Below are 22,500 nucleotides of genomic sequence, written 5' to 3' on the forward strand. Positions count from 1 at the left end.
GTAATATAACATTGCTGTTATGTGATACAGTATAGTAGTTATAACCCATCTAGAAAGAAGGCCTCTTAAAGTGGTGAAACTAGTTCCAGCCACCTTATTCCTTAAGCTGATCATATGCAATCTCATTGAAAACCTTTCTTAAATAACCGCTTATAATACTATATTCCTTCGCTGCAAATTCAGCTAATACTGTTTTCGTTTTTTATGGTGAGGTCATTTATGGTACCTTTCCAATATTATCTTCCACATAACGAACTTTCCATGATCCAGGAGCTTTTTTGAACAAAGTGTTACCCAGTGTCCTCCCATGTACTTTATAATCATGAGTTGAACCTGTTGTTGTCCTGAAGTGTTCATTGTCAGTTATGTAATCTGGATTTCCAAGTACAGGTGGCAGGACATCACAAACAGTCCTCTAAAATAAAGACAATATTACAGTGGAACTGGTTTTTCGTTTCTGCACCACTTTGCAATGTTGTCACGCAATGTTGTGTTTTTGATTGGCACTTTGCTCTGAGCAAGTTGAGGGTTCAAATTTCCCAAGGTACACACAGTTGAAGTCCAATGGTATGCCTCGAACTGTCATTATATTGTGAACCTCTCTCCATAGTCAGTTTGGAACTGATAACTTTAATATTTTGGATTTAGGCCCTTCAAATGGATTTGAAGTGATTAATTTCTTCGAAGAACATTTGTAAACGCATGGAATCCAGTAATGGCGAACAGAGATGTTGTTGTATGGACAACAAGAGCTTTCATGGAAAACCAGTTACTCTTAATGCTAAGAAATCGTGTTGTTGAATTGATATTTCAACCTCCTTACAGTTCTGAATTTAATTCTTGTGAGGAGGTCGATGAAGGCATAAATTATTTGAGACATTACCCGAACAGTTTTCACAGAACTTGCGATAATTCAAGGTTTGCAAACAATCATGCCGGCGAACAATTGCACCGGCGATACATTGTGGATTTGTCATTTAAAAAGAAATTTTTGCACAGCCTCGCAAATCCTACCCAATGTAGAGTTATTATGCCATTATGTTATTATTAAGTTGAAATTTGAACATGCAACTTCGTCGGTCAGCAAAATGCCAATCAAAACACCAACATTGCATCACAAAACTGCAAAGTGGCGCACAAATGAACAACCAGTTTTACTGTAAGAATCAGTTTTAGAAAAAGCAAAAACAAGCCTTGGAAACAGAATCCAGTACAAATAACAGTAAGAAGAGGACTGAGGAAGGAGAAGCAACTCATAGCATGTAACCATGTAATTTTTGTATTAATTCTTACACTGCTGAATGAACTGTTACAGAAGGAGTGTATTAGGAAGCTGACATATTAGGCTAAATTTATCAAAGCCAAATTACTGTATTTCAGAAATAGAAGTAACATTTCAGAAGAGCAGGTTTGGTGGTGGAGATAATGTCTTCCTGTCTTCAATCCCTCAGTTAAGCCTCTAAGTCAGGTCGTTCATTATGGGGGGTCCAAACTTGACCTAATGGTCTCCCTACGTGTACATGTTCTCAGGTTGAGAAAGTCTTCACACAGAAATTCTAATTTTCTCTCCTTTTAATTTAGTCTGAACTTTGTTTTGATTAATTTTGTGGAAGGTAAATTTTTGAATCCTCAACTTTCCTAAATTTAATAATTATTATTCGTCATTGGAAACAGGAACAGGACCGACAGCGACAAAGTTGATCTTTACTCCAACTGTTGTTTTGTTTTCATTGCTTGTAAGACATATTGATAACTTTAAGCATACAAAACACAGTATATTACATAACTGGGGCACTCATTGTAGTCATTGACTGGCACGCTAGAAAGAGGCCTTGATTGAGATAAATAATTTTTATTATTAGATAATAAAGTGTTTTGCTTTTATTTCGGAAAAAGTGTTTTACTTTTTAAGGTGACGTGGTAAATCTCAAATGATTATAATCTATTTTAAACAAGTGAAGTAAGGAATTACTGAAACCGAACTTTAAAAAATAAAGTTGGTATATCCCAACTGTGTGTTTCCATCAGTTCGAGAGCTAAACATACATGTACAAACGATATTTAGTAATAGCATTTAGTCGTCCATACAATGTACGAATGCGTGACAGCAGATGACATACACATTGTACACTAGCATTAGGAAACTGCCGAAATTAAAACTAACACAACCTAAATAAATTAACGTCGTTACAACAACGTTAATTCCCCGAAACTTCAGAAAGGATCGCATATATAAGCTTACTTCTTACCCTAAACCTGTCCGACGGGAAACCATGTGAAGGGCTGTAATAATGTCCTTTTCCAGTCGATGTTAGGTGAAGATCGTTACGAACTTCGGTAGACATTGAAGATTAAAGTGAATGAAGGTTTACTTTGATTGACTACCGGTCTTGACAAAGGAACTTGTGTCTTAAAACCTTGAAACTTTCTACAACATAAACTTTCATAACTCCACTTTGTTCTGTTGTTGATTGTTGCCAAGGAAATCGCCTGTCTTTTCTTCACAACTCCGCTGACTGAGAATGATGCGGGCACGCTTACTTCAAGACGTCTTCAAGTAAACTGTACGAAATGTCTCAATATTCAGGCATGGCTACGAGGCACCCTCATTCCCAGGGCCTCTCTTTTTACCTTCCTTTGAGAGACGATATTAGTATTGATTGTGCAATTATTGTGGAAAATGAAGTGCTTGATGAATTATCATAGTAATGATATGAAAAATAATGTCAATGAAATTGGAAAAGTTGCTATATAGTTGGCAACCTCGTTCCCAGGGCTTTTCTCCCACCTCCTCCTCGGCGGAGAAAAGCCCTGGGAACGAGGTTGTATAAGTTGGCAAAATGGTGTTATTGAGGATGAGAGAGTTCCTGTTGTTGATGATGCTGTAGTTGATAATGAGTTTAGTGATCATGCTGTGAGTCTGATCTGTATTGTGAAGTTGGCTCTCCAACGACCTCTCGGATTCTCCGTCTGTGCTTGCTGGGGATGTGGAGTTGAAGGTGATGTTTCTGTTAATTTTTGAGAGTTCTAAGTTTTCGGCGATTTTCCGAAAAAAACACACTGCTAGCATTTTTGGGTAGTTTTGCATCACAAAATGTCATTTAGTGATCATGCAACATTTTTTTTGGCCCGATATCAGTGATCCAGGCAAATTTCAGCAACCAAATTATTTTTTGTTTTTTCTGTCTGCTTATTGTCACATTCAGGGGACCTGGGTTCCACAGGAAGGACCTAGGGCTTTTTCAATGGGACTCAACCCATGTGATGATTGGCAGTGCCATGGCTTGAAGCACGTAAGTCAGTTTCGATTTCGTGAATGGCATCAAATTTGGAAATAGTGTTTTACGGTTTCGTCGTGTTTTTTCCAATCATCTCAAGTTCGGTTAACGACAATTTCATCGTCCACAGTACTTCTTATGATTCGACCCCAAGGACGCGTAACTGCGCCAAAAAAATGAAATACGAAGCTCAAAGTCAGATGTCAGAATTGTTCATTTATTTTTTAGGTCGTTTGTGGCGCAGGACATTTTGGTTAAATGCAATGCATTCTGGTTAAATGTGATGTGTTCTGGTAAAAAGTGATGAATTGGAGAATTCGTCGCAGCTTTCATAAGATTTCCGTAAATTCAAATTATGTTGCTGCTCGCTAGCTTCGCTTCGCTTGCAGCACTGAATAGGGAGATTTTACAACGACAACGGGAACTTCAACGAGAACGTCATCTGAAAAACATTCTCGTTCTCGTTGCCGTCGCCGTTGTCGTTGCTAAAGCTCCCCAATGACCATTCGATAAAGGAGGCAAGCTATTGAACCCTATCGAATTTTTTAGGAAGAGTAATAACTATTTTACCCATCACAATGATAAAAACTTAACGTTAGTTATCCACTAATTTGACTCCTGCTTGAACTATCAACTTGCATTCCTTACAGCAGTTGCTATGCCCATGTCAATATACTGATTAAGTTATCAATTCAATCTCATTTTGTTAAAATAGAGTTCGTCTTTCTTAAACCGTCAGCATGGTTTGTCTTCGTCGCTATGCTGTAGCGACTATACTATGATATAGCACTATGCCATATATATACATATATATATTATTTTTCTATACTACATGTATACCATACATAGTATGTATCTAGTACTATACTAATATACTATACTGTACAGTATAGTATAGTATGCTATACTACATTATACTTTACTATACCATTGTCGACAATGGATCTCAGGCTTCAAAATGATTTTTTGATCCATCGAATGTGATTACCACGGATTATAATTAAGTAAATCTAAATTCTCATGCCCTGGCCAAAGAGTAAAAAGAAGGACAGGATTTTTAAAATTATTCTCTTTCTCTAAAAACTAAACAAATTTTCAGGCATAACTCAAAGTCTGCGCAAACTATTCAAGATACAATTTTTATAAACGGGGTGACGTGGAAGTTTGGAAAAAAAGATATGATAACTTTATTCTTTTGCTACTAAGCGCTATTTTCTTCACTGTACATATATGGAGATTGATAAACTGACAAATTAAAAGTCTACCGAAATCTTGTAATTATTATTTCAATAAGTAATCTCTGAGCATCTGCAGTTAGATTTTTGTTGCTTAGTAAGGTTATAGATGATCATTGTACATTTTGCACTGTGTTCAAATGATAGAATGCATATGTTTTTCCTTCCAGTCGTGCAATTTTGTTGACTCAACGAGGTGTTCTTTAAGCATCCTTCAAGCAGTGTCTAATGGTTTTTTCCCTTGCTATTCGGGAGTGTCAGCTAAAAAACCTGCACTCGATGGTTATGTCTGTCGGCAACCACAACTCTTCCATCTTGAGTCAGTGTTATTCCACCAGGAAACTTGAATTCTCCATCTTGATCTCCTTCACTGCCAAACGCGGCGTGGAATTTTCCATCTGGCTGAAAGATTTGGATGCGGTGATTTTGGAAATCACCCACAATGATAAATCCCTCGGGATCAACCGCTATTCCCCCGGGACGATCAAGCTGACCTTTTTCGCTGCCTTTTCCTCCAAAAGTAAACTCGAACTTGCCACTGCAATCAAATTTTACGATGCGGTTATTTTCGGTGTCGGTCACTAGGCAACCGTTGTCCTGGGTAACTGCCAGGTGGTTTGGACTCTTCAACTGTCCGTTCTCGCTGCCATAGCAACCAAATGATGCGATGTGTGTGCCATCCATATTGAAGATTTGTATCCTGTGGTTGTCTTTATCAGCAACCAGCAAGTTACCATCCTTGTTCAGAGCTAAGCCAGCTGGGTGGGTCAGTTTTCCGTCGTCTGGTCCTAAAGATGTGACATCAATTTAGAGGTTGTCAGAAATGAATGGACACGAAAAAACAAACGCTTTATCTTTATGCAGAGACAAAATTAAACTTTTTCTGAAAGCCACGTATGATTTTTCGATCGACTGCATAAATTAATTTGCCTTGGAATTTCGACGTTTCCGCGTTCGGCTCCTACACCGACTCATCACTGAGTATGCGTGCATAGACAGCGACAAACATGAATTATTCATAGCTGACGCGTGAGGTACAGAGAGTCGAAAGGAGGCAGTTAGAAGAGAACCGGAAACGCCTTTGTGCTACCTGCCTGGCTTGTACGGTATTATAGTCTCTCACCTTTAGCTCCAAATTTGCCGATAAATTTCCCTTCGGGGCTGAAGAGTTGGATGCGATGGTTGTCCCAATCTGACACGATAATTATGCCATTATTATCCACCAAAATTCCGCATGGGTTCTGGAACTGCCCATCCTTGCTTCCCCGAGATCCGAAGTCTAGAAGATGCTTTCCAAGCGCATCAAACTTTTGAACGCGACAATTCACAAAATCTGTGACATAGATATTACCCTCTTTGTCGGTTGTCACAGAACAGGGTTGTTTAAACTCTCCGCCCTTGGTTCCCTGGGATCCTATTTTCATAAATGCTGGTCCAACCTTTTGGTAGTCAATTCCTTCAAACACGCTGACGCTAAAAGGACTTCCTTCAATCTCACGCCCACGGACTGTCACGTGTAGAATGTGTTTGCCACGCGTGACCGGAGTATATCGCACTTTCAGGGTTCCGTCGCCGCTATTCGTGACCTTGTTTCCGAGGAAGAATCCTTCAGGAGCTTGAACCTTGACTTGAACTGGGCAGGTATGATCGCCTTCAACCGAAGTACGTCCGAAGCGGTCTTTCAGTTCAACGACGAAGCACGACTCCACTCCAACTTTACCCGATTTAATTCCGAGGCCACGAGCGTTACACAAGGCGGTGAATGTCACGCTTGAGGTCACCCGACCCATCGTTGTCGCCACGCTTTCTACAGATTTCATATCGAGGATGTAGTCCACGACATCGTTTTCTTCTGGCTCTTTGTAATCCAGCTTTATCGCATTTAGTTCATCCAAACGGTCAAGCATCAACTGGCGAAGCTGGATGATCTCAACTTCGTTTCCATGTAGGAGCACGTTTTCAACAAAGTCACGTGAGCTTGTGTATTTGAAGAGCTCAATCTCTAGTTGGGTTTGTTGGCCGCGGAGAACAGCTTCTTTTTCTTGTTCCATGATGTCAACCTGTTTGCAAGATAAACGATGTATTCGTGAACTAAAATATAATTCTCCCGTTCACTGTACTGTAAACAAAAGAGCATAATACAAAGGGATGTAGGTTTGGTGTAGTGGTCGGTGGATTGAGTTTAGTGCTTCCCTACTCCTGTGAAAGTCTTTTCTCGTCGGGGAACTCGGGTTTGAACTAAAAGATAATTTAGCTAAAAGATAATTCTAAAAGACAATTCTCCCATTCATTGTACAGTAAACATAACAGCATAATACAAAGGTATGCAGGTTTGGTGTAGTGGTGGATTGAGTTTAGTACTTCCCTACGTACTCCTGTGAAAGTCTTCTCTCGGGATCTCCGGTTTTTCCCTCTCACCAAAACCCAACGTTTGTTTTGAATTACGGTCTCCCCAATCAGGAAAGTAAAGAAAAGGAACTTTATTTAAATGTCTAGTCGTTCTAATGCTGGAGCACTAATTGGGGACACTGTAAAATGAAATTAACAATTAACACAAATCAAGTCAAAGGTTGGTTTTTTTGAGTGAGGGGAAAACCGGAATGACTCTTTTAATGTCGCTAATTAGTTTTATAGTGTGGAAATACGTGTTAACTTGCAAGTCTGGTTGCATACATTGTTTTAAATGAGTAATAAATATTAATTATTTCTAATATTATTAACTTCGCGCATTAGCTACAACGACTTTAATTGACAGAAAGTTTTTGTACCCTCGCTAGTATTTCCTGTTTCCTGGAGACGATTCTCTTTACACATTCTTCTGCAGTGGCGCAAATCTCGCTTTTAGCAGCTTCAGCGCGTGCGCGCAGCTTAGCAGCCATGGCCTTGACCTCGTGAACTGCATCTTGGACCGGAGGAATCTTTTCGTCGATGCAGAAATTCAAGCGCTCATCGATGAGTAGCTTCCTCTCCTCCAACGCTTCTTTAAGACCTGCAATGCAAATTTCAGGGAAGCTTTCAAATAAGTTGCTTTAAAAAAATTAATTCCCCCGTTGGACTGTAACAACAACAACAACAACAACAGCAACAAGAAAAACAACTTTATTAACTTGTCAATGGAGAGCACTAATTGGGGAAACTAACTAAATTAACTCATATAAATATTGGTTTTTGTGGAGAGGAGAAAACCGGAGTTGCGTTCTCATCTCCCTGATTGAAATTACGAGTTGCTCCCGCTTGATCTCTAAACAAATTCTATGCCCCTTGTTCCGTAAGATATTTGTCATTGTTCTCCCAATTGCCCTTTAAAATTTATGTTTTCTCGCTTACACAGGGTCAAGGTAAGATATCACACCGCCTCTGTAAGGATGTACACATATTTTCCAATGCTGTGGTGTCAGTTTTGACTCGACCACGAATTCCATAGTTTTTGTAATCATTTTTGTAATCAGTAGAGGGCGTTAACCGGCGAAACACAGACTCTCCCATTGAAGGTACAATTTCTTGTGCTCTTGAACAAAACCAAAAAAGATAGGAAGAGACGGTGACAATTGATAAAATGGGCGAATCATGACGTTAAAACGCTGCTGGCTGTAAGGGCGGAAAACCGTTTAGCTTTCGAATCTGATTGGCTGAAAATCAAAATTGAGGGATATTTCTTGAGCCAATCACTACACTTACTCGTAAAAAATACGTACTCATAAGAAATACCAAAATTGCTTGAACCAATCAATTCTTAATTAAAATAACGTTTTAAAATCTTTTCTATGCTTTACAATTCAACGATAGCTTTTATTGGTCAAAGGTGATTGGAAAGAAGTTAAATCCAATCCGTCCCTTTACTGATTTTCTTCTGTTCTTGGTGAAAAAAACACTCCTTGCTTGCTTCGTTTTGCTGGTGTTCTTTTCATAAATCTGTTCCTTTTATTTCATCACCTGTTGACCAAACTTTTTAGAGTATTTTTTTACGAAAGCAGTATTTGTTCATGTTGTGTCACCCACTCGATCTAAACTTCTACTACAGTACTATGAATGATGAATTTTTATAGAATCATATTTTCCGGGACCTTCAGTCTCTTTGAAGGATAAAAGTTAGACTGTTCTTTAAAGAGCTCTTTATCAAACGTTCGTCGCTTGAATATTCTTTTGTTCTCAATCATTCTCCTCGAATGGAAATTATAAATATCAAAGGAGAAAATTGAATCGAATGGAAATGAGAAATCCCCGTATGTATACATGTATTGGCTGGATGCTTTTGAATGGCGCTAACTAAAATGATAAGCCGAGATTTGTGCATCTGATTTTTCCTCCAGTCATTGGTTATATTTTTCATGATTTCTGAGGAATCAAAACAACGAGTTGCAAGAATTAGTTTTGTTCAATTTTAGGCTGAGCTGTTTCGGCTAAGGTCTTCTAGCCTGTACATGTAACATGTGGTTTATGGAAATATTGATTTCTTACCAGCATATTTATGTCCGCGATGATCCAAGATGGTGCATTCGCGACATATCAGGCAGTCACAAGGAACGCAATAAAACATGAACATTTCATCAACGTGCTGCGGGCAAAACGACGGTCTATGCAGCGTCTGTTTATCCGCCTGAAGCGTGTCAAGCGACAGGATGCGATGGTCCTTGGTGACTCGTATTCGTCGGTGAGCCAAAACGCAGTTCGAGCACAGAAACTCGGCGCATTCTAGGCAGCGTGAAGTCGCCGGCGCTTCGTCTTCGCAGTTTGTGCAGTGTAAAGTATACTCCTTGCTTGATTTTACGGACAAATGATCCAACGCGTTGGTCAGAAGGAAGTTGCTTGGGAGAATCTGGGCTCCCTCCATCGGAATTGGAGTCAGCTTTCGGCAGAGGGGACAGACGATCGAGTTGGTTCCCGCTCCTATCACATCGTAACTCTCCAGACACTTCCGGCAAAACGAGTGAAGACATGATAAGATTTTTGGGTCCTTGAAGATGTTCTTACAGATCGGGCACTCTAACGATTGCGGCGAGTATTTCTCGTCTTTCACTGTGGCCATAATTTGTGACCGTTTTTTACTCGTTGCAACCCTTAAGCGGTCATTGAAAGCGATGATTTTTTAATCGACCGTTTACGCTTCACGCTTCGCCCGTTAGTTGACCGTTTACGCGATGAGATAATGCTATAAAACATTTATCATCCATGTTTTTCAAAATTGAGCTTTTTTAAAATTTATTTTTAGTTCAAGATGAAAAAATAATAGGTACGTGAGCGGCCTTCAACTCCAGCTTAAAATATATTGGTAAATTGCTCGTAACAATTGCTTGGACAACTGAGTATTTTCAAATTATTGACTAGAAGTCAAACCCTCGGGAGTTATGCCCAGTTAAATCATTCTGGAAAGGGAAGAACTCCTTATCTACCGAAAAACCTTAAGTAGAATGCCTATCTTAACCTTTTCAAAGGAGAGGAGATTATCAGTTTTCCGTGAATTTCTGGATCACGAAGGGCGTATTTAGCAATATAAAAAGAACAATGGCTAACCGGTACCAGTGATGTTATTTTGTTTTCAAATTGATCGCTTTCCAGGAGATTCAAGGGGTCGTGATATTTTCCTTGCTTCGTGTTCAGGAGTGCGGTCAAGTCAATGTGCTCGAATAAAACCAACCGAAATTGAACTGATAAATAAAGGATATTACATGGCCACACGGACATACGAAATTTCTCTTCGAGTGTTTTTAAAATAATATCATTTTATACACTAGCGAAAAGCACCAATCAAAAAAATTTCGTGCTCTAATTTATTGTAAGTATTAGTTAAACTAAAATTTAAATGTAGTATAAGTTCTCGTTGCATGCGCTTTACGCGCCAAACCACAATCGCTAAGCTGACATTGAGCTCGAACAGTAATATGACTTGTGGAACTGCAAACACCAAAAACTTCGAGGTGGTAGACTGAACCAGGCGTTAACTTTTATTTATAAGGTATCTTTTCTACGGTTACGTTCAGACCACCCGTTACTTCCATGAAACACTAAAGAGAAATATTAAATATTTTTGTTAGCAAATTTAAATTGAAAATGAAAAATAATTCAGTACGCGATCGAGCCCATTTTAACCAATGAGAAGCAAAATCAAAAGCGATCGCAACTTGCATGCGATTGCCTGTTTTATTCCCGCATTTTGTGCGAGGTGCATTTATTTACCCCGATGGCGATCGAGTTCTTACTAGTTTATAGCGTCATTTCGTAAGTAATTAATGGTGTGTCTAATGGTAATCTTTATGGATAGTCGCCTGACGCTAGTTTTGGCGGGAAAATCGTTCAAGCGTATATGAACTGGTGGGTAATTAAGTTACTGAAGCATTGTGAAGAGTTCATCTAAGGACTTTTTGCGGTTTATCTATGAAAATAAAGGTGCCCGATTAACTTCTTCGAACGAATCTGCCTTTTATAAAGCAAGTACAAAAAATGCTCTTATTTATCCACCTAAAATTTCTTTAATTAACCATGACCTCGTCAGGATGCCATAACCAGAAGTGTATATATCTTTGTTACGTCATTTTGAGGGACTACGTTTTGCATCCCAGGAGTGCCCATTTTCAATTCCAAGGGGAATAACGAGTTGTGTAACGCTTATGATTGGCGGAAAGGTCGGGGTTCGCGGGGAAATCAATCCAAAACCTACGATCTCTTCTTTGAAAACGCCTTGTATATATCGAAGTTGAACGCCTCTGGTCATCGGACTTCTGACCTCGTAAACAATCCTTGATCCAAGTCAACCATTACATCACTTATCAGCTCTTAACCAATCAGAAAGTGCGTCAGCGCATGAAATCAACCTGCTACATTTCTTCGACATTTTTACTGACGCTGTTTGCGAGAAAGGAAACCGAGAAAGGAGGTTGGCTTTTAAAACAAGCGCACTTTCTGGAATCACCAATGTAGAAGTCCCACGAAAATTCACACCATGGGCTCGGTCCCGGTGAATAAAATCACCGATCATTACGAACTAACATGTGGAATCTGCAACGAGACGTACAAAAATCCGAAGGTGTTACCCTGCCTTCATTCATTTTGCCAAAATTGCCTGGATTCAAGAATAAGGTAAAAATTAATGCGTTAAGGTGGCCTTTAGGAGCCTCTTAGTTCTTGGAATTCAAACCTTCTCGTGCGTTTTTAACATTTTGTTCGAAAATTGTCTTACGTTATGACAGTAAGTTCCTATTTCAATTTCAGTATGAATCTTGCTCGCGGCTTTTAAAAACCTGCACACTCTGTTTGTTAGAAGTTGAAAGAAACACGACTAAGGGCGCTTTCCTTTTGTCAGAACTGGCCGGTCAGACCCGTCACTTTGTAAAGAAAATGCAGCAATTTGAAGGAACAATTGCACGAAAATCTCTCGCATCCTTCTGGTGGAGTATATATCATCTTCGAATTGTGTTAATATGAAGGCGTTGTATAGTTTTTCCTTCCAAATACCCGGCCTGGTCGGTCAGTTCTGTCAAATGGAAAGCTTAAGTAGTGGGCAAAGAACGGATCAAATAAACGGTTCAATTTAAATTAAGTTAAAATTTACAAGTTTCAAAACTGACCAAAAGATCAAAATGTTGTTTTGAATATTTAAAGATGAAAGATCTCGGATTTGACGGGTACCGGAAAAAATAGCTATCTTATGCGCATCAGTGAACTGTTTACAAACTCAATATAGTAGTGGAATTCAAGTATTTAACCCCGTAAGAAATAATGTTGAAAAAGAAACAGAAAATGACTAAGGTAGTGTGAGTGAGCGTTAATGTTATCAATAGACAAAAGGCATTGTTTTTAATGACAGACAATTATTTTTACTTTTGAAGAGGTGGCTGTCGAACGTGAGAATAAAATTTCTTCCAAAAATTGACGCGAGTATAAAGACGAACACAAGACGCATAATGCGTCTGTAGGAACTATCCAGTTTAGTGCGTCTTGGAAGACGTACTAAGGCAGATATATAGTTCGTCTACTGCAGACGCTTAATGCCTCTTTTGCCTGTCTTTATACTAGACGAATTTTACAAACGAAGAAAAAATGTCTGTCTAAGGTCGTTCCAGACGAATTATGCGTCTCTAGTGCAAAAACGGCCAATAAGAGGCCTTTCTGATTTTGACAAATTAATCTCATAGTTTGCGCCATATTAAGATCTCATAACAAGTAGCGAAACCCGCCTTAAACTCTGCGTGTTCAAGTTCAACGCTAAGGTGATCCTCAAAGTTGTTCTATGTGATTGGCCGTTGACAATGGGAGCACAATTTTAAAAAGGTTGATATATTTCAGTTATGTACGACGTTCTACGTTATCTGTGCGCTTCTTTTAAACTTTGCAGGCTCTATAATTTAACCTTACCTTTTTTCTATGTCGAATTATGTCAGTACGGGGATTTCGCCACAAAACAATAATATAGTTGGTTAAAAGAGAAAAAGTAATCGCGCGGCATATGTGGCATGTGCGGCTGCCTCCTCCTCAGGCGTTTCGCGAGACGAGCGCGAAGCGCGAGGCACGAGGGAAAGCAGAAAGAAACGAGGCGTTCCCTTCCTCCCTCGTACGTCCATTGGTTTACAATGGAGAGATGTCTGGGTACGAGGCAGACACGTGCGGCAAGTGCAGCACGCACTTTACTGAAAAGTTTTACGGCGCTTTGCGTAATAACAACGTAAAGATCGCCAAATTTGAGGTTTTGACGACAACGTAAACGGACTGAAATGTGAATGTTTCGTTCTCTACTTGTACTTTGAAACTGCTCTCGGCAAATGAGTTTAAAGGGGAACTGTTATACTAAACTTGCTGTTTTTTGGTCAAAACTACGTGAAAATTTGAGAAGATATGAAAGGTATTTCTGGTACAAAGAGCTATTCGCATTTAATTTTTGGCGACTTTCTGACGATATCGTCTCGAAACTTGAAAAAACTGGCCCGCAGTTTTTTCAAGTTCCCATCCATTTCCATCCTCTTCATCCTTGGCCGCAAACGAGTAAGAATAGCTTCAGTGCACTTCAATAGTTATTGGTAACAACAGAACTTCAGTATTATTTTTTCTGTTTTTTGGTCTTCATTGATGCAAAAACGTCTCTTAGTGTTCTAAAGTTTGACTAAAATAGCGTGACACTGCCGCTTTTAACTATTAGGATATTTTGCCCATAGTGTAGAACGGGAACTAGATATAAAATAATCGCGAAAAAGATTTAGGATAATACAAAGTTATATTTTACGATGACGTCTTCGCTGACGTCGCCGTCCTTAATCTAAAAGTCCTTACTGTCTCTTTCTCAACAAGGCCTTCTGAACAAGGCCGTGACTAACCAAAATGCCCTGTTAATATCGATTCCTTCCGCAGCACTTCAATTCTTGTAACTCGTACCAAACACCGTTTTAAATCATAATTGCGTTTCGTCATCTTAGGCCTCAAGACCGCACTCTCGAGTGTTTAACGTGCCAGTTACTGGTGCCAGTCCCCGCCAAAGGCATAGATGCATTTCCACTCAACTTCTTCATCAACAACATGTTGACAGTTCTTGCCGTGCAAAATCCAACCAAATGCACGAACTGCGAGGATAGCTCACAGGCCACTGCGCGCTGCTTGGATTGTGTGGAAAACCTCTGTTCAAACTGTGTATTTGCGCACAAGAGAATCCGTCAAACTAAAGATCATCGGATTTTGTCGTTTGATGAAATTCAGGCCAATGAGATTAAGGAAATTATTCGGTGCCCATCATTTTGTTCAGTTCATCCTCGAGAGGTGAGGTCTTAATTTGATTTGTTTTTCGCTCGCTGTGTTTTGTTTTGGTTTTAAAACTCACAAATTACTGTTCGTGTGTGCTTAAAAAAGGAGTAGCAGTGTTTTATCGGGGTTTAAAAACACGTGGCAACACGTGCTGCTAGTTTTTTGGAACGGCTTCAAAAACATTCCACAAGAGGCGTGTCCCTCTGGACTCAGAACAATGGTTACAATTGAGAAATGAGAATATTAGCGTACAAGAAAAACGAGCTATGCCTTATTAGTATTCTTTATATAAACAATACTAAGGAGGAGTGTTTGATCAGGATACAAAGCTCATACACGTGACGTTTTATCGGTGTTTTGATAGGCTGTAAGGCTCATGAGTTATTTATGAGTTTTTGAAGGCGCCCGCAAATGAGGAAACATTGTTGAGGAGGCAAATGTTTCCCCGTTTGTGGCCCAAGGAAACATTTGTTGCGGATGCAATATTTTTGCTTCCTCAGCAAATGTTTCCTCGTTTGCGCGCCGAGGAAACATTTCGGGAAACAATGTTTCCTTGTTTGCAATCGCCTTAAGTTGGTGACACTCATCTTTGGCTTTTCTCTATCCACAAGATCAGTAAAATGAGGTAAAGAGTTAGAAAACCCTTCGTCACAATCTTAGATTTGGTGTCTGTCTCATCATCGTATGGTCATAAACATATTTGTTGTTAGAAATCTATCAAATCCTAATATGTCCATATTTGCACTTATAAAGATGCACTCCAATTTTGGAAAGCGTCACAAAGTCTCCCCCTCTCTTCCGCTTGAACTTCAGTATCACAAAGAAAAAATTAATGTCAATTAAGTGTCCCTCAACCGTTAGTCCTTAAGTCACCATAAGCAAATAAAATCAAATGCAGCTATCTGTAATGTTGTCAACGTAAAAGGTATTTGGAAGGAAACAAACACTTCATGACGATCCTCATAATCATCATTATGATAATTATGAATGTGCTTCTTACGTATACTGGGTGAATTTGGCGAAAATAGGTGAAAACCAAATCAGTTTAAAAGAACTGTCTGCTGGCAACAGTACCAAAGTACTAAAGTATTAGTTACGACGTGCGCGTTTCATCTCTTTCATCCAAAACTTCTGCATGATAACTTTTCAGGTATTGAAATACTTCTGTGAAACATGCGATGAAGCCATTTGTCGGGACTGCGCCATCTACGAGCATCGAGAACACATCTACGTAGATCTTAGAGAGGCCGTCAAGAAGTATCGTTCCTCTATCACGGCTTTGCAAGACAGGACCAAGCGGAAAATTCCCGTTCTCCGAGCTGCTGTCGATGAAGTGAGAGATGTCACACATGATCTGCACCAGAGAGTGGAGGTTGTGCGAAACACCATCCGGGACACCATACAGAAGCACATCCAGGCACTTGAAGAACAGGAACGAGAGCTGATTGGTCAATTAGAAGACATATCGAACTCAAAAGGAAAGGTGAGGGCGAGCACTGTGATATGAATTGAACAACAACTTCTGGAATAGCAATTATTCAATGGCAGGGCAACTTCTTTGTAGTTAAGATTTTATATTTTAGGCAATTTCCCAATTTCCAAAAATTTCGTTTTTTGATGCGTTATTTTCGGACTAAACTATTCATGATGGAGGCTTTTCGAATTTTTGGGAGCATTATAATTAAGGTGGCACGTGAATTACATGATGCCCGATATTTGGCAACAAATGAGGCAATCCTCCATGTTTTAGTTACTCGTTTCTGGAAGGACATTTTTTCTGTTTAATCTACGAAGCGTCGCATTTCTCGTAGTTATGGAAAAAAGTAATAAAACGTCATTCAAACAAAATAGCATCCTAATTAACAAAAAATAAGGGCTGGGTAATTGACACTCACAGAATCAAGACATTAAGTTTGTTACTTTTTGATTGCAGGTGTTATCTACGCAGCAACAAATATTGGAACTAGACCTTTCAAATTTGTTGAGTAGCTGTGAGTTCACAGAGAACGTGCTCAGGTATGGAAATGAAGCCGAAATTATGTTGGTGAAGCCACAGATTGTCAGCAGGCTTGAAAATCTCAATAACCACGAATCACAATGTGAACCGGAAGATAATCAGGTGAGATCGCTTCAAATTGCTTATTCAGTCACAGAGCTTAACAGTCAATTAATTGCACTTGACTTAATTTTACGCTTTCAATTATAAACTAAGACTTATCCACACAAGTGACCAGAGATGCCAGGATTCGTTCAAAGCGTGGTGACAGTACTGAAAGCTCGTTCGTTCCTCTATGAATATCCGGACAAAGTTTTCTTCTTGGTGTAAAATAATGCGGAGAAACTGCATTGACGAGCGTAAATAACCCACCGTTTAACAAGCATCTACAAAGTAGGGGCTAAAGGAATCACATGATTGCTTTGGTATTACCTTATAGTCTAAGTAGATTGCAAAACATCCGTATTTTTGCGTTGGTAGGATGCGTCTCGTCAAGCAAAAGGGCTGGAGCGAGGATGAAAACAAAGAGTGAGACCGGGGAGAAGGGCTTTGGTGTTTTTTCTCTCGCGTTACACGCCCTACGGGCGTGTGAGGAGGCTCGCCGGCGCGGAGGAGTTCGCGTCTTGAAGAAAAGAAAGTAAAAACCGACTATTTTGCAGTCTATAATCTAAGCTAAGCGCATACAGCACAATGCATTAAAAATAATTTTAGTCTCTTACATTTAGGTTACTCAAAGCGCGGGAAAACATATTGGTGCATATCTGGGTTTGGAGCCGTTGCCTTTACTTTTTTGCAATCGCAATACTCAATGATGATTTCTTTTAATTGACAACTGGACTAGGGTTAATGATCGGAAAGAGTCCTTTTATCGACTCTTACAATTACAGGTCTGCTGGAGGAAGTCTATTGTGAAATAAGGCAATTTGTGACATTAGATAAACTTAGCCTCTCGTCTACAGCAAACAGCATTCGTCAGACGAAAATTGACGTCGTGTTAAAAATGGAAGCTCTAGATATCGTGCAAGACAAGAGAAAATAGTATAGTATTCCCATTTTTATGACAATCGGAGCTGCAGCCTGCCTTTTCTTGTTTCCCCTTTCACGAAAACGCCATGCCGAATCTCTCCGTTATCAACGTTCATGGGTCTAAAATTTTTGTAACACTTTTAATCTTTAGGTCATTGACTTCACCTCTAATGACGAAGAACTTTCCAAAGTCATCGCCAAACATGGAACAGTTTCCACAAGTTATCTGTTCCCCATGCTGTCATGCGCAGAAGGACCTGGACTAAGGCGAGGAAAAGTTGGGCACAAGACGACGTTCACAGTTATTGCTAAGGACCGAAACGGAGAACCATGTACAAATGGTAAATGAAAAGTCAGGCTAAATATAATAATAATAAGGTTAAAAAAAAAAACACTTCTTACAAACTCATATTCCGCAGCAACTTGAAGACAAGTGATAGATTATCAATCGCCTGTGTAAACACTAATAGGCCAATTTCAAAATATAATACCATAATACTCCTTGTTGCCCTCCAAAATCTTGAACAAAGATTGTTTTTATTTTCTTTTTGGACCAATGTAAGTCCCAAGAGAAACTGGAAACAATGCTTGACAAAGAAAGAGTATTATGGTATTTTTGAAAGTAGCATATGCAGATCTCGAGGCGTGACAAGGTGACCCTGTAACCATGACCTTAACCAGAACGCTAACAAAAGAAGCAATAGGGAATACATCGTTGACGTCACCCATTGTCATAAATGTGCCAACCAGAGCTCCATTAGCTGTCGAAACAAAAGGTCTGTTGTTCCTATGGTTGGCAAATTTGAGTAACAAAAGCAATGCTTGCAATTGTAAACAGATATCTTCCCTATACACGAAGTAACATGAATCTCATTGTGCAGCCAGCTGTATTGACCTGTATTGGACATGTATTCATGAAAAATCACACGAATAGGCCGAACTAAACTCATTAGCGAAGCTGGCTCTGGTTTGTCTCTGATGAGTTCAGTGCATACCTGGGTGGAGTTGTTGGAGCCAAATCCAGTCAAAATCTAGAAGCAGAGTAAGGAGACAATAAACTCATCCCTCTTATGGCCTCGGTGACTCCAGTCAGTAATCTAACCCGGCGGGAACACATTGTCACTCTTGTCACTGAGTCAACTATGCTCTTCTCAAAAATCACGCGCCACGTACCCGTTTGGCTTAGCCAATCACAGCTAAACCCTCGCCATTCGGGGAAGCGTGTAATTTGCTTTTTGTCAGGATTGATTTTACGAAATTTAATTGAAAAACCATTCCTACTCCTTTTCGTTGTTACACTTAAGGGGGAGACTTCGTGTCAGTCAAACTACATCGCCCAAACGGTTCACCAATCACAGCAGAGGTTGAGGATAACAACGATGGCACTTACACCGCCTCCTTCACCCCAGTCTCCAGGGGTGATCACCAAATCACCATATACGCACGTGGTAAACCTATTCAAGGCAGTCCCTTTGATTTACAGGTTTGCTTATTACTTGAATCGTTTTCCCATTTTACTAGTCGACTTTTGTTACTTCTGTTAACCTTTTATGCTGATCTGAGATGATTCTACAGTTGGTTATCACACGATCCCTGCATACAAGCGGCCGGTTGGACGCGTGTGACTAACGCTTATGGTCTCAGTTAAATAACTAGAAATCACTTCCGATCACTTCCGCAAACAGTCAGACTTTCAATTAAGTCATCTCTGACAAGGGCTATACTTAAATCTTAGGCCCCGCCTCAAAACCTAAATAACCTGGGTTTTTTTTTCTACCTTCAAAGGTAACCTCTGGTATAGACTGCGCCAACATAGGCCCACTGATGTTGAAGTTCACGCCCAAAGGCATAAACACCAATGACGAGTGTTATGAGCCCTGGGGAGTAGTCAGTGACCTCGATGGCATGTATGTGATCTCAGATCATCACAACCATCGCATTCAGGTAATGAGCAAAATAAGTCAGAAATCCTTAAACTGCACAAACGTTGAAGTAGAATTAATCTACGTTCGGAGGCATGAATAAAAAAAATCACACTGTTTTAATAACCCACAAAGCTGATGCCATCAGCTCAAGTTCGTTAATTTTTCTAGTTTATGGCGATTCTTTCACGTAGCGAGAATCAAACTTCTCAACTTTACTTAAATTCTAAATTTCACATGTAGCTTCTATGAGGGCATGTTTCTCTACGTTTTGTTAACCTGCGAAAAAAGGAAATGAAATCTGTTTTATCCATCTGTAAATTTAATTAAAATGGCTTCGTCAAACCTTTTAATTCTTTCCTTCGAGGTCTTTGATACCAAGGGGCATCTTCTGCGCCAGTTTGGCACCCGAGGCAAAGCGGATGGAGAGATTTGGTACCCAGCGGGCGTGTGCGTCGATAAAAGTGGCCGGATCTACGTAGCGGATCACGGCAATAATAGAATTCAAGTAAGAAACTTTTTACAATCAAGCATAGCACTAACAGACACCCTAAACTTCACTTTAAGTGCGTGCGATTGTCCATTGAGCGTCGAATTTAAACATTATTTTTGGGCCGAACAATCACATCTGGAACATTTTAAAAAATGTTTCAAAAAACACTCTCCATGCAAGTCCATGTAGCCGAGAACAAGGGCGGGAAATTGTGGCAGACATAGAGCAAATAACACAAATAGCATATGACATAAATAGGTTACGTAATATAGTGTCACTGAGTGAAAATACTAAGGGTGGGAAATACCGCAAACAGTCGGTTGGTTGACGAAGTCTTTTAAACAATAAGGTATTTATGCCTAAGCTTACGCTAAAGTATTTTGCCAATCTTCTCCTTTTTTGTTTCACATTAAGGTTTTCACACACGAGGGGCAGTTCATCCGGAAGTTTGGCTCCAAAGGAACTGGTCTGGGGCAATTGAAAGGACCTTGTGGTCTCGCTGTAGATTCGGAAGGACGAATCATAGTTGCCGAGCGCGACAACAACCGAGTGCACGTCTTCGACTCCGAAGGGCAAGCGGTCATGCTTTTCGGAACTTATGGAGATGGAGAAGGCAAATTCAACTGTCCCCGACACATCACTGTCGATTTCAGGGACAACATTTTTGTGTCAGATTCAGGGAACTTTCGAGTGCAAAAGTTTAACAGTAGCGGAGAGTTTTTGGCCAAGTTTGGAGAAAAAGGAAGCAACAAAGGCCAGTTTAGTTGCCCGGCGGGAGTTGCCGTCGATTCCGAGGGACACATCGTGGTAGCCGACTTGAAGAACCTTAATGTGCAAGTCTTTGATGCAGAAGGCCTTTTTCTGATGAAAGTGGATGAAACCGCTGAGAGCAAAACTGTCTCTGTGTTTGGGAAGCCCAATGGAATCGCTATCTCGAAACAAGGGAATATAATTGTGGCAGACAGAGGTCACCACAGCATTCAAGTCTTTTAGTCAATTGAATCACATATAAAACTTCCGTCAAATTTATTTTTGAGGATTAGCGCACGAAAAAACATCAGCTTTCAAATCTCTTCGGGTTGGTTACCAAACTTCAGTGTCTTTTCCCCTGTAGTTTCCAGATCCTATATCTTCGAGTTGACGTTGGGTGGTAAGAGAGCTCCTGGGAACGAGGTTTTCTCTCCCCCCACCAATAAAGGACCACAACCATGAAGAAAAGGAAACAAAAACAAACAAATTACTACGAGATTTTCAAGATCTAAATTCTACCATCTAAGTAGATTTAATCTTTGTCCAGTGTTACATAAACAGATAAATAAATAAACAAATTAAACTGACCAGTGACCACTCCCCTAGGCGATAGAGTGTTTCCTAGTGTAGATAAAACAAAGGCCCATAATGGATTTAGACATTTAACATTTCCAATCAGCATAGTGTACACCTGTTGCCTAAATAACATGCGCAACTGATTAATTGACCGAGAGAGGTATTTTACGTAAACTTTTTCGTGATCGTAGGACATCCACTGCATGATCATGGAACTTCGTTTTCTTAGTTTTTACGCTCGCAGAAGTCAGAAGGCTTGCTTGGAAATTGGCCGTTTTTGAATTGTTTTCCCACGAAATTCCCTTTTCAAAATTCCCGAAAATCCACATTTATCTTAGGCAAGAGAGGATGAAGTGAGAGAACGGGATCCCCCATGCCCCATCATAATTCTTTAAATCTATTTTTATTTTCGCAAAGTTATTTTTAAGTTCTCCTTTCCGTTGCCGCGCATTTTTAAAATTTCATTAGTCATTACAACTGACCAATCAGGTGCCTCTCTAAAAATAGCTGCGTATTTAAAATTAGATTTTAAAAACTAGCATTGCAAGAGGCTTATGTATGGCGGATCCGTTCTCTTATATCTCATCCGCTTTTGTCTTAGGCAAGAGAGTATGAAGGTAAGAGAGGTAATCCCTCATATTGGCCCTATTCTCATCGTAATCCCTCTTAAGTTATTTTTAGATCTCCTGCGATATCCGGGATTCCCACGAGGGTTAACTGATAGCCAATCATATGTCCCCATTTTTACCAATTTTGACAGATCTTTTTCCATACGGCATTCCTGTAAACGAACCTGCTACAGTGACATTCAATGCGTTAGGTGATCTTTCCACCTATTTCTCAGATTTTTCAAAAGTAAATGGATTGTGTTCAATTTTTCTCCGGGGGGGGGGGGGGGAGGGGGAGTTAAAATGGATATTCACGTGACCTTTCTACTGATTTTTTACAAGTGCTGAGTCATCTAGTCGACTTGATGAAATATTGTGTCCACTACATTTTTTTAAGCCCATTATTAGGCAGGTAAGAGAAATAACATCACTCCTTCGCCAATCATGGCCGCTTCCTCTACAAACAACGTTTGCGTGCAAGGTTGGCGTGCGATTATCTCTCATCTTTGTTTTCTTTCAAAGGATCACCCTCCCCTCCCCTTCACCCCAAGAGATCATTAATTACATTTTCCGTTCGTTGAGCATGATGGCTAGTGGCAAACGGCAGCTTCCAGCAGGAGGTCATGAAATATGAAATATTTCTTCGTAGCCTGAGTTATTGAATGGGTTGGGGGGAGGGGGTGGGGGTTGAGTTCTGGAGTGATTGAGTGAGTGAGTGAGAGGGGATATACGCCCCCTAATGATACTCGCATCTACCTTTTAGGTATCAAAGAGTAAAAACGATTTTCTCCTGCCTTATTCGGTTAAATGCCAACATTAATATTACTTTTCACTTTTTAAGAACAAAACGCTCTCTATTCTCAACAAATTAAAGTGAGTAAGACAAATCAGAA

The 22,500-nt window shown here is 39.9% G+C and overlaps 3 protein-coding genes across 5 annotated transcripts in view; 1 reads left to right on the forward strand and 2 right to left on the reverse strand.

Moving 5' to 3' along the window:
- Window positions 1-2,483, reverse strand: part of LOC137969761 (stabilizer of axonemal microtubules 3-like) — a 9,003-nt gene extending 6,520 nt beyond the window's left edge. Inside the window, exons 1-2 of the mRNA XM_068816117.1 lie at window positions 2,250-2,483; window positions 227-415 (exon numbers count right to left, since the gene is read on the reverse strand). Of these exons, the coding sequence (XP_068672218.1) occupies window positions 227-415; window positions 2,250-2,345 (285 nt within the window). The 5' untranslated portion in view covers window positions 2,346-2,483. The remainder of the gene's footprint in view (window positions 1-226; window positions 416-2,249) is intronic.
- A 347-nt stretch (window positions 2,484-2,830) lies between these two features.
- On the forward strand, window positions 2,831-21,022 carry LOC137969760 (E3 ubiquitin-protein ligase TRIM71-like). Of its 3 annotated transcripts, none has more exons than XM_068816115.1 (9): window positions 2,831-2,999; window positions 13,915-14,251; window positions 15,387-15,719; window positions 16,170-16,355; window positions 17,410-17,599; window positions 18,563-18,741; window positions 19,044-19,202; window positions 19,548-19,688; window positions 20,088-21,022. In XM_068816115.1, exons 2-9 carry the CDS (start codon window positions 14,015-14,017, stop codon window positions 20,664-20,666), a joined length of 2,004 nt encoding a protein of 667 aa, XP_068672216.1. In that variant the 5' UTR covers window positions 2,831-2,999; window positions 13,915-14,014; the 3' UTR covers window positions 20,667-21,022. The 3 variants fall into 3 exon arrangements, with proteins under 3 accessions (XP_068672216.1, XP_068672217.1, XP_068672215.1); XM_068816116.1 differs by lacking the exon at window positions 13,915-14,251 and adding an exon at window positions 3,207-3,293 and having other exon boundaries at window positions 2,865-2,999; window positions 20,088-20,796; XM_068816114.1 differs by lacking the exon at window positions 2,831-2,999 and adding an exon at window positions 11,347-11,587.
- LOC137969759 (E3 ubiquitin-protein ligase TRIM71-like) lies at window positions 4,226-9,609 on the reverse strand. Its single transcript, XM_068816113.1, has 4 exons — window positions 8,972-9,609; window positions 7,282-7,502; window positions 5,637-6,573; window positions 4,226-5,301 (listed from the first exon to the last, which is right to left on the reverse strand). The coding sequence occupies exons 1-4, from the start codon at window positions 9,537-9,539 to the stop codon at window positions 4,775-4,777; spliced, it is 2,253 nt and encodes a 750-aa protein (XP_068672214.1). The 5' UTR covers window positions 9,540-9,609; the 3' UTR covers window positions 4,226-4,774.
- Window positions 21,023-22,500: the final 1,478 nt, after the last annotated feature.

The sequence above is a fragment of the Montipora foliosa genome, chromosome 9 (genome assembly GCF_036669935.1).
Source record: "Montipora foliosa isolate CH-2021 chromosome 9, ASM3666993v2, whole genome shotgun sequence".
Taxonomy (NCBI): Eukaryota; Metazoa; Cnidaria; class Anthozoa; order Scleractinia; family Acroporidae; genus Montipora; species Montipora foliosa.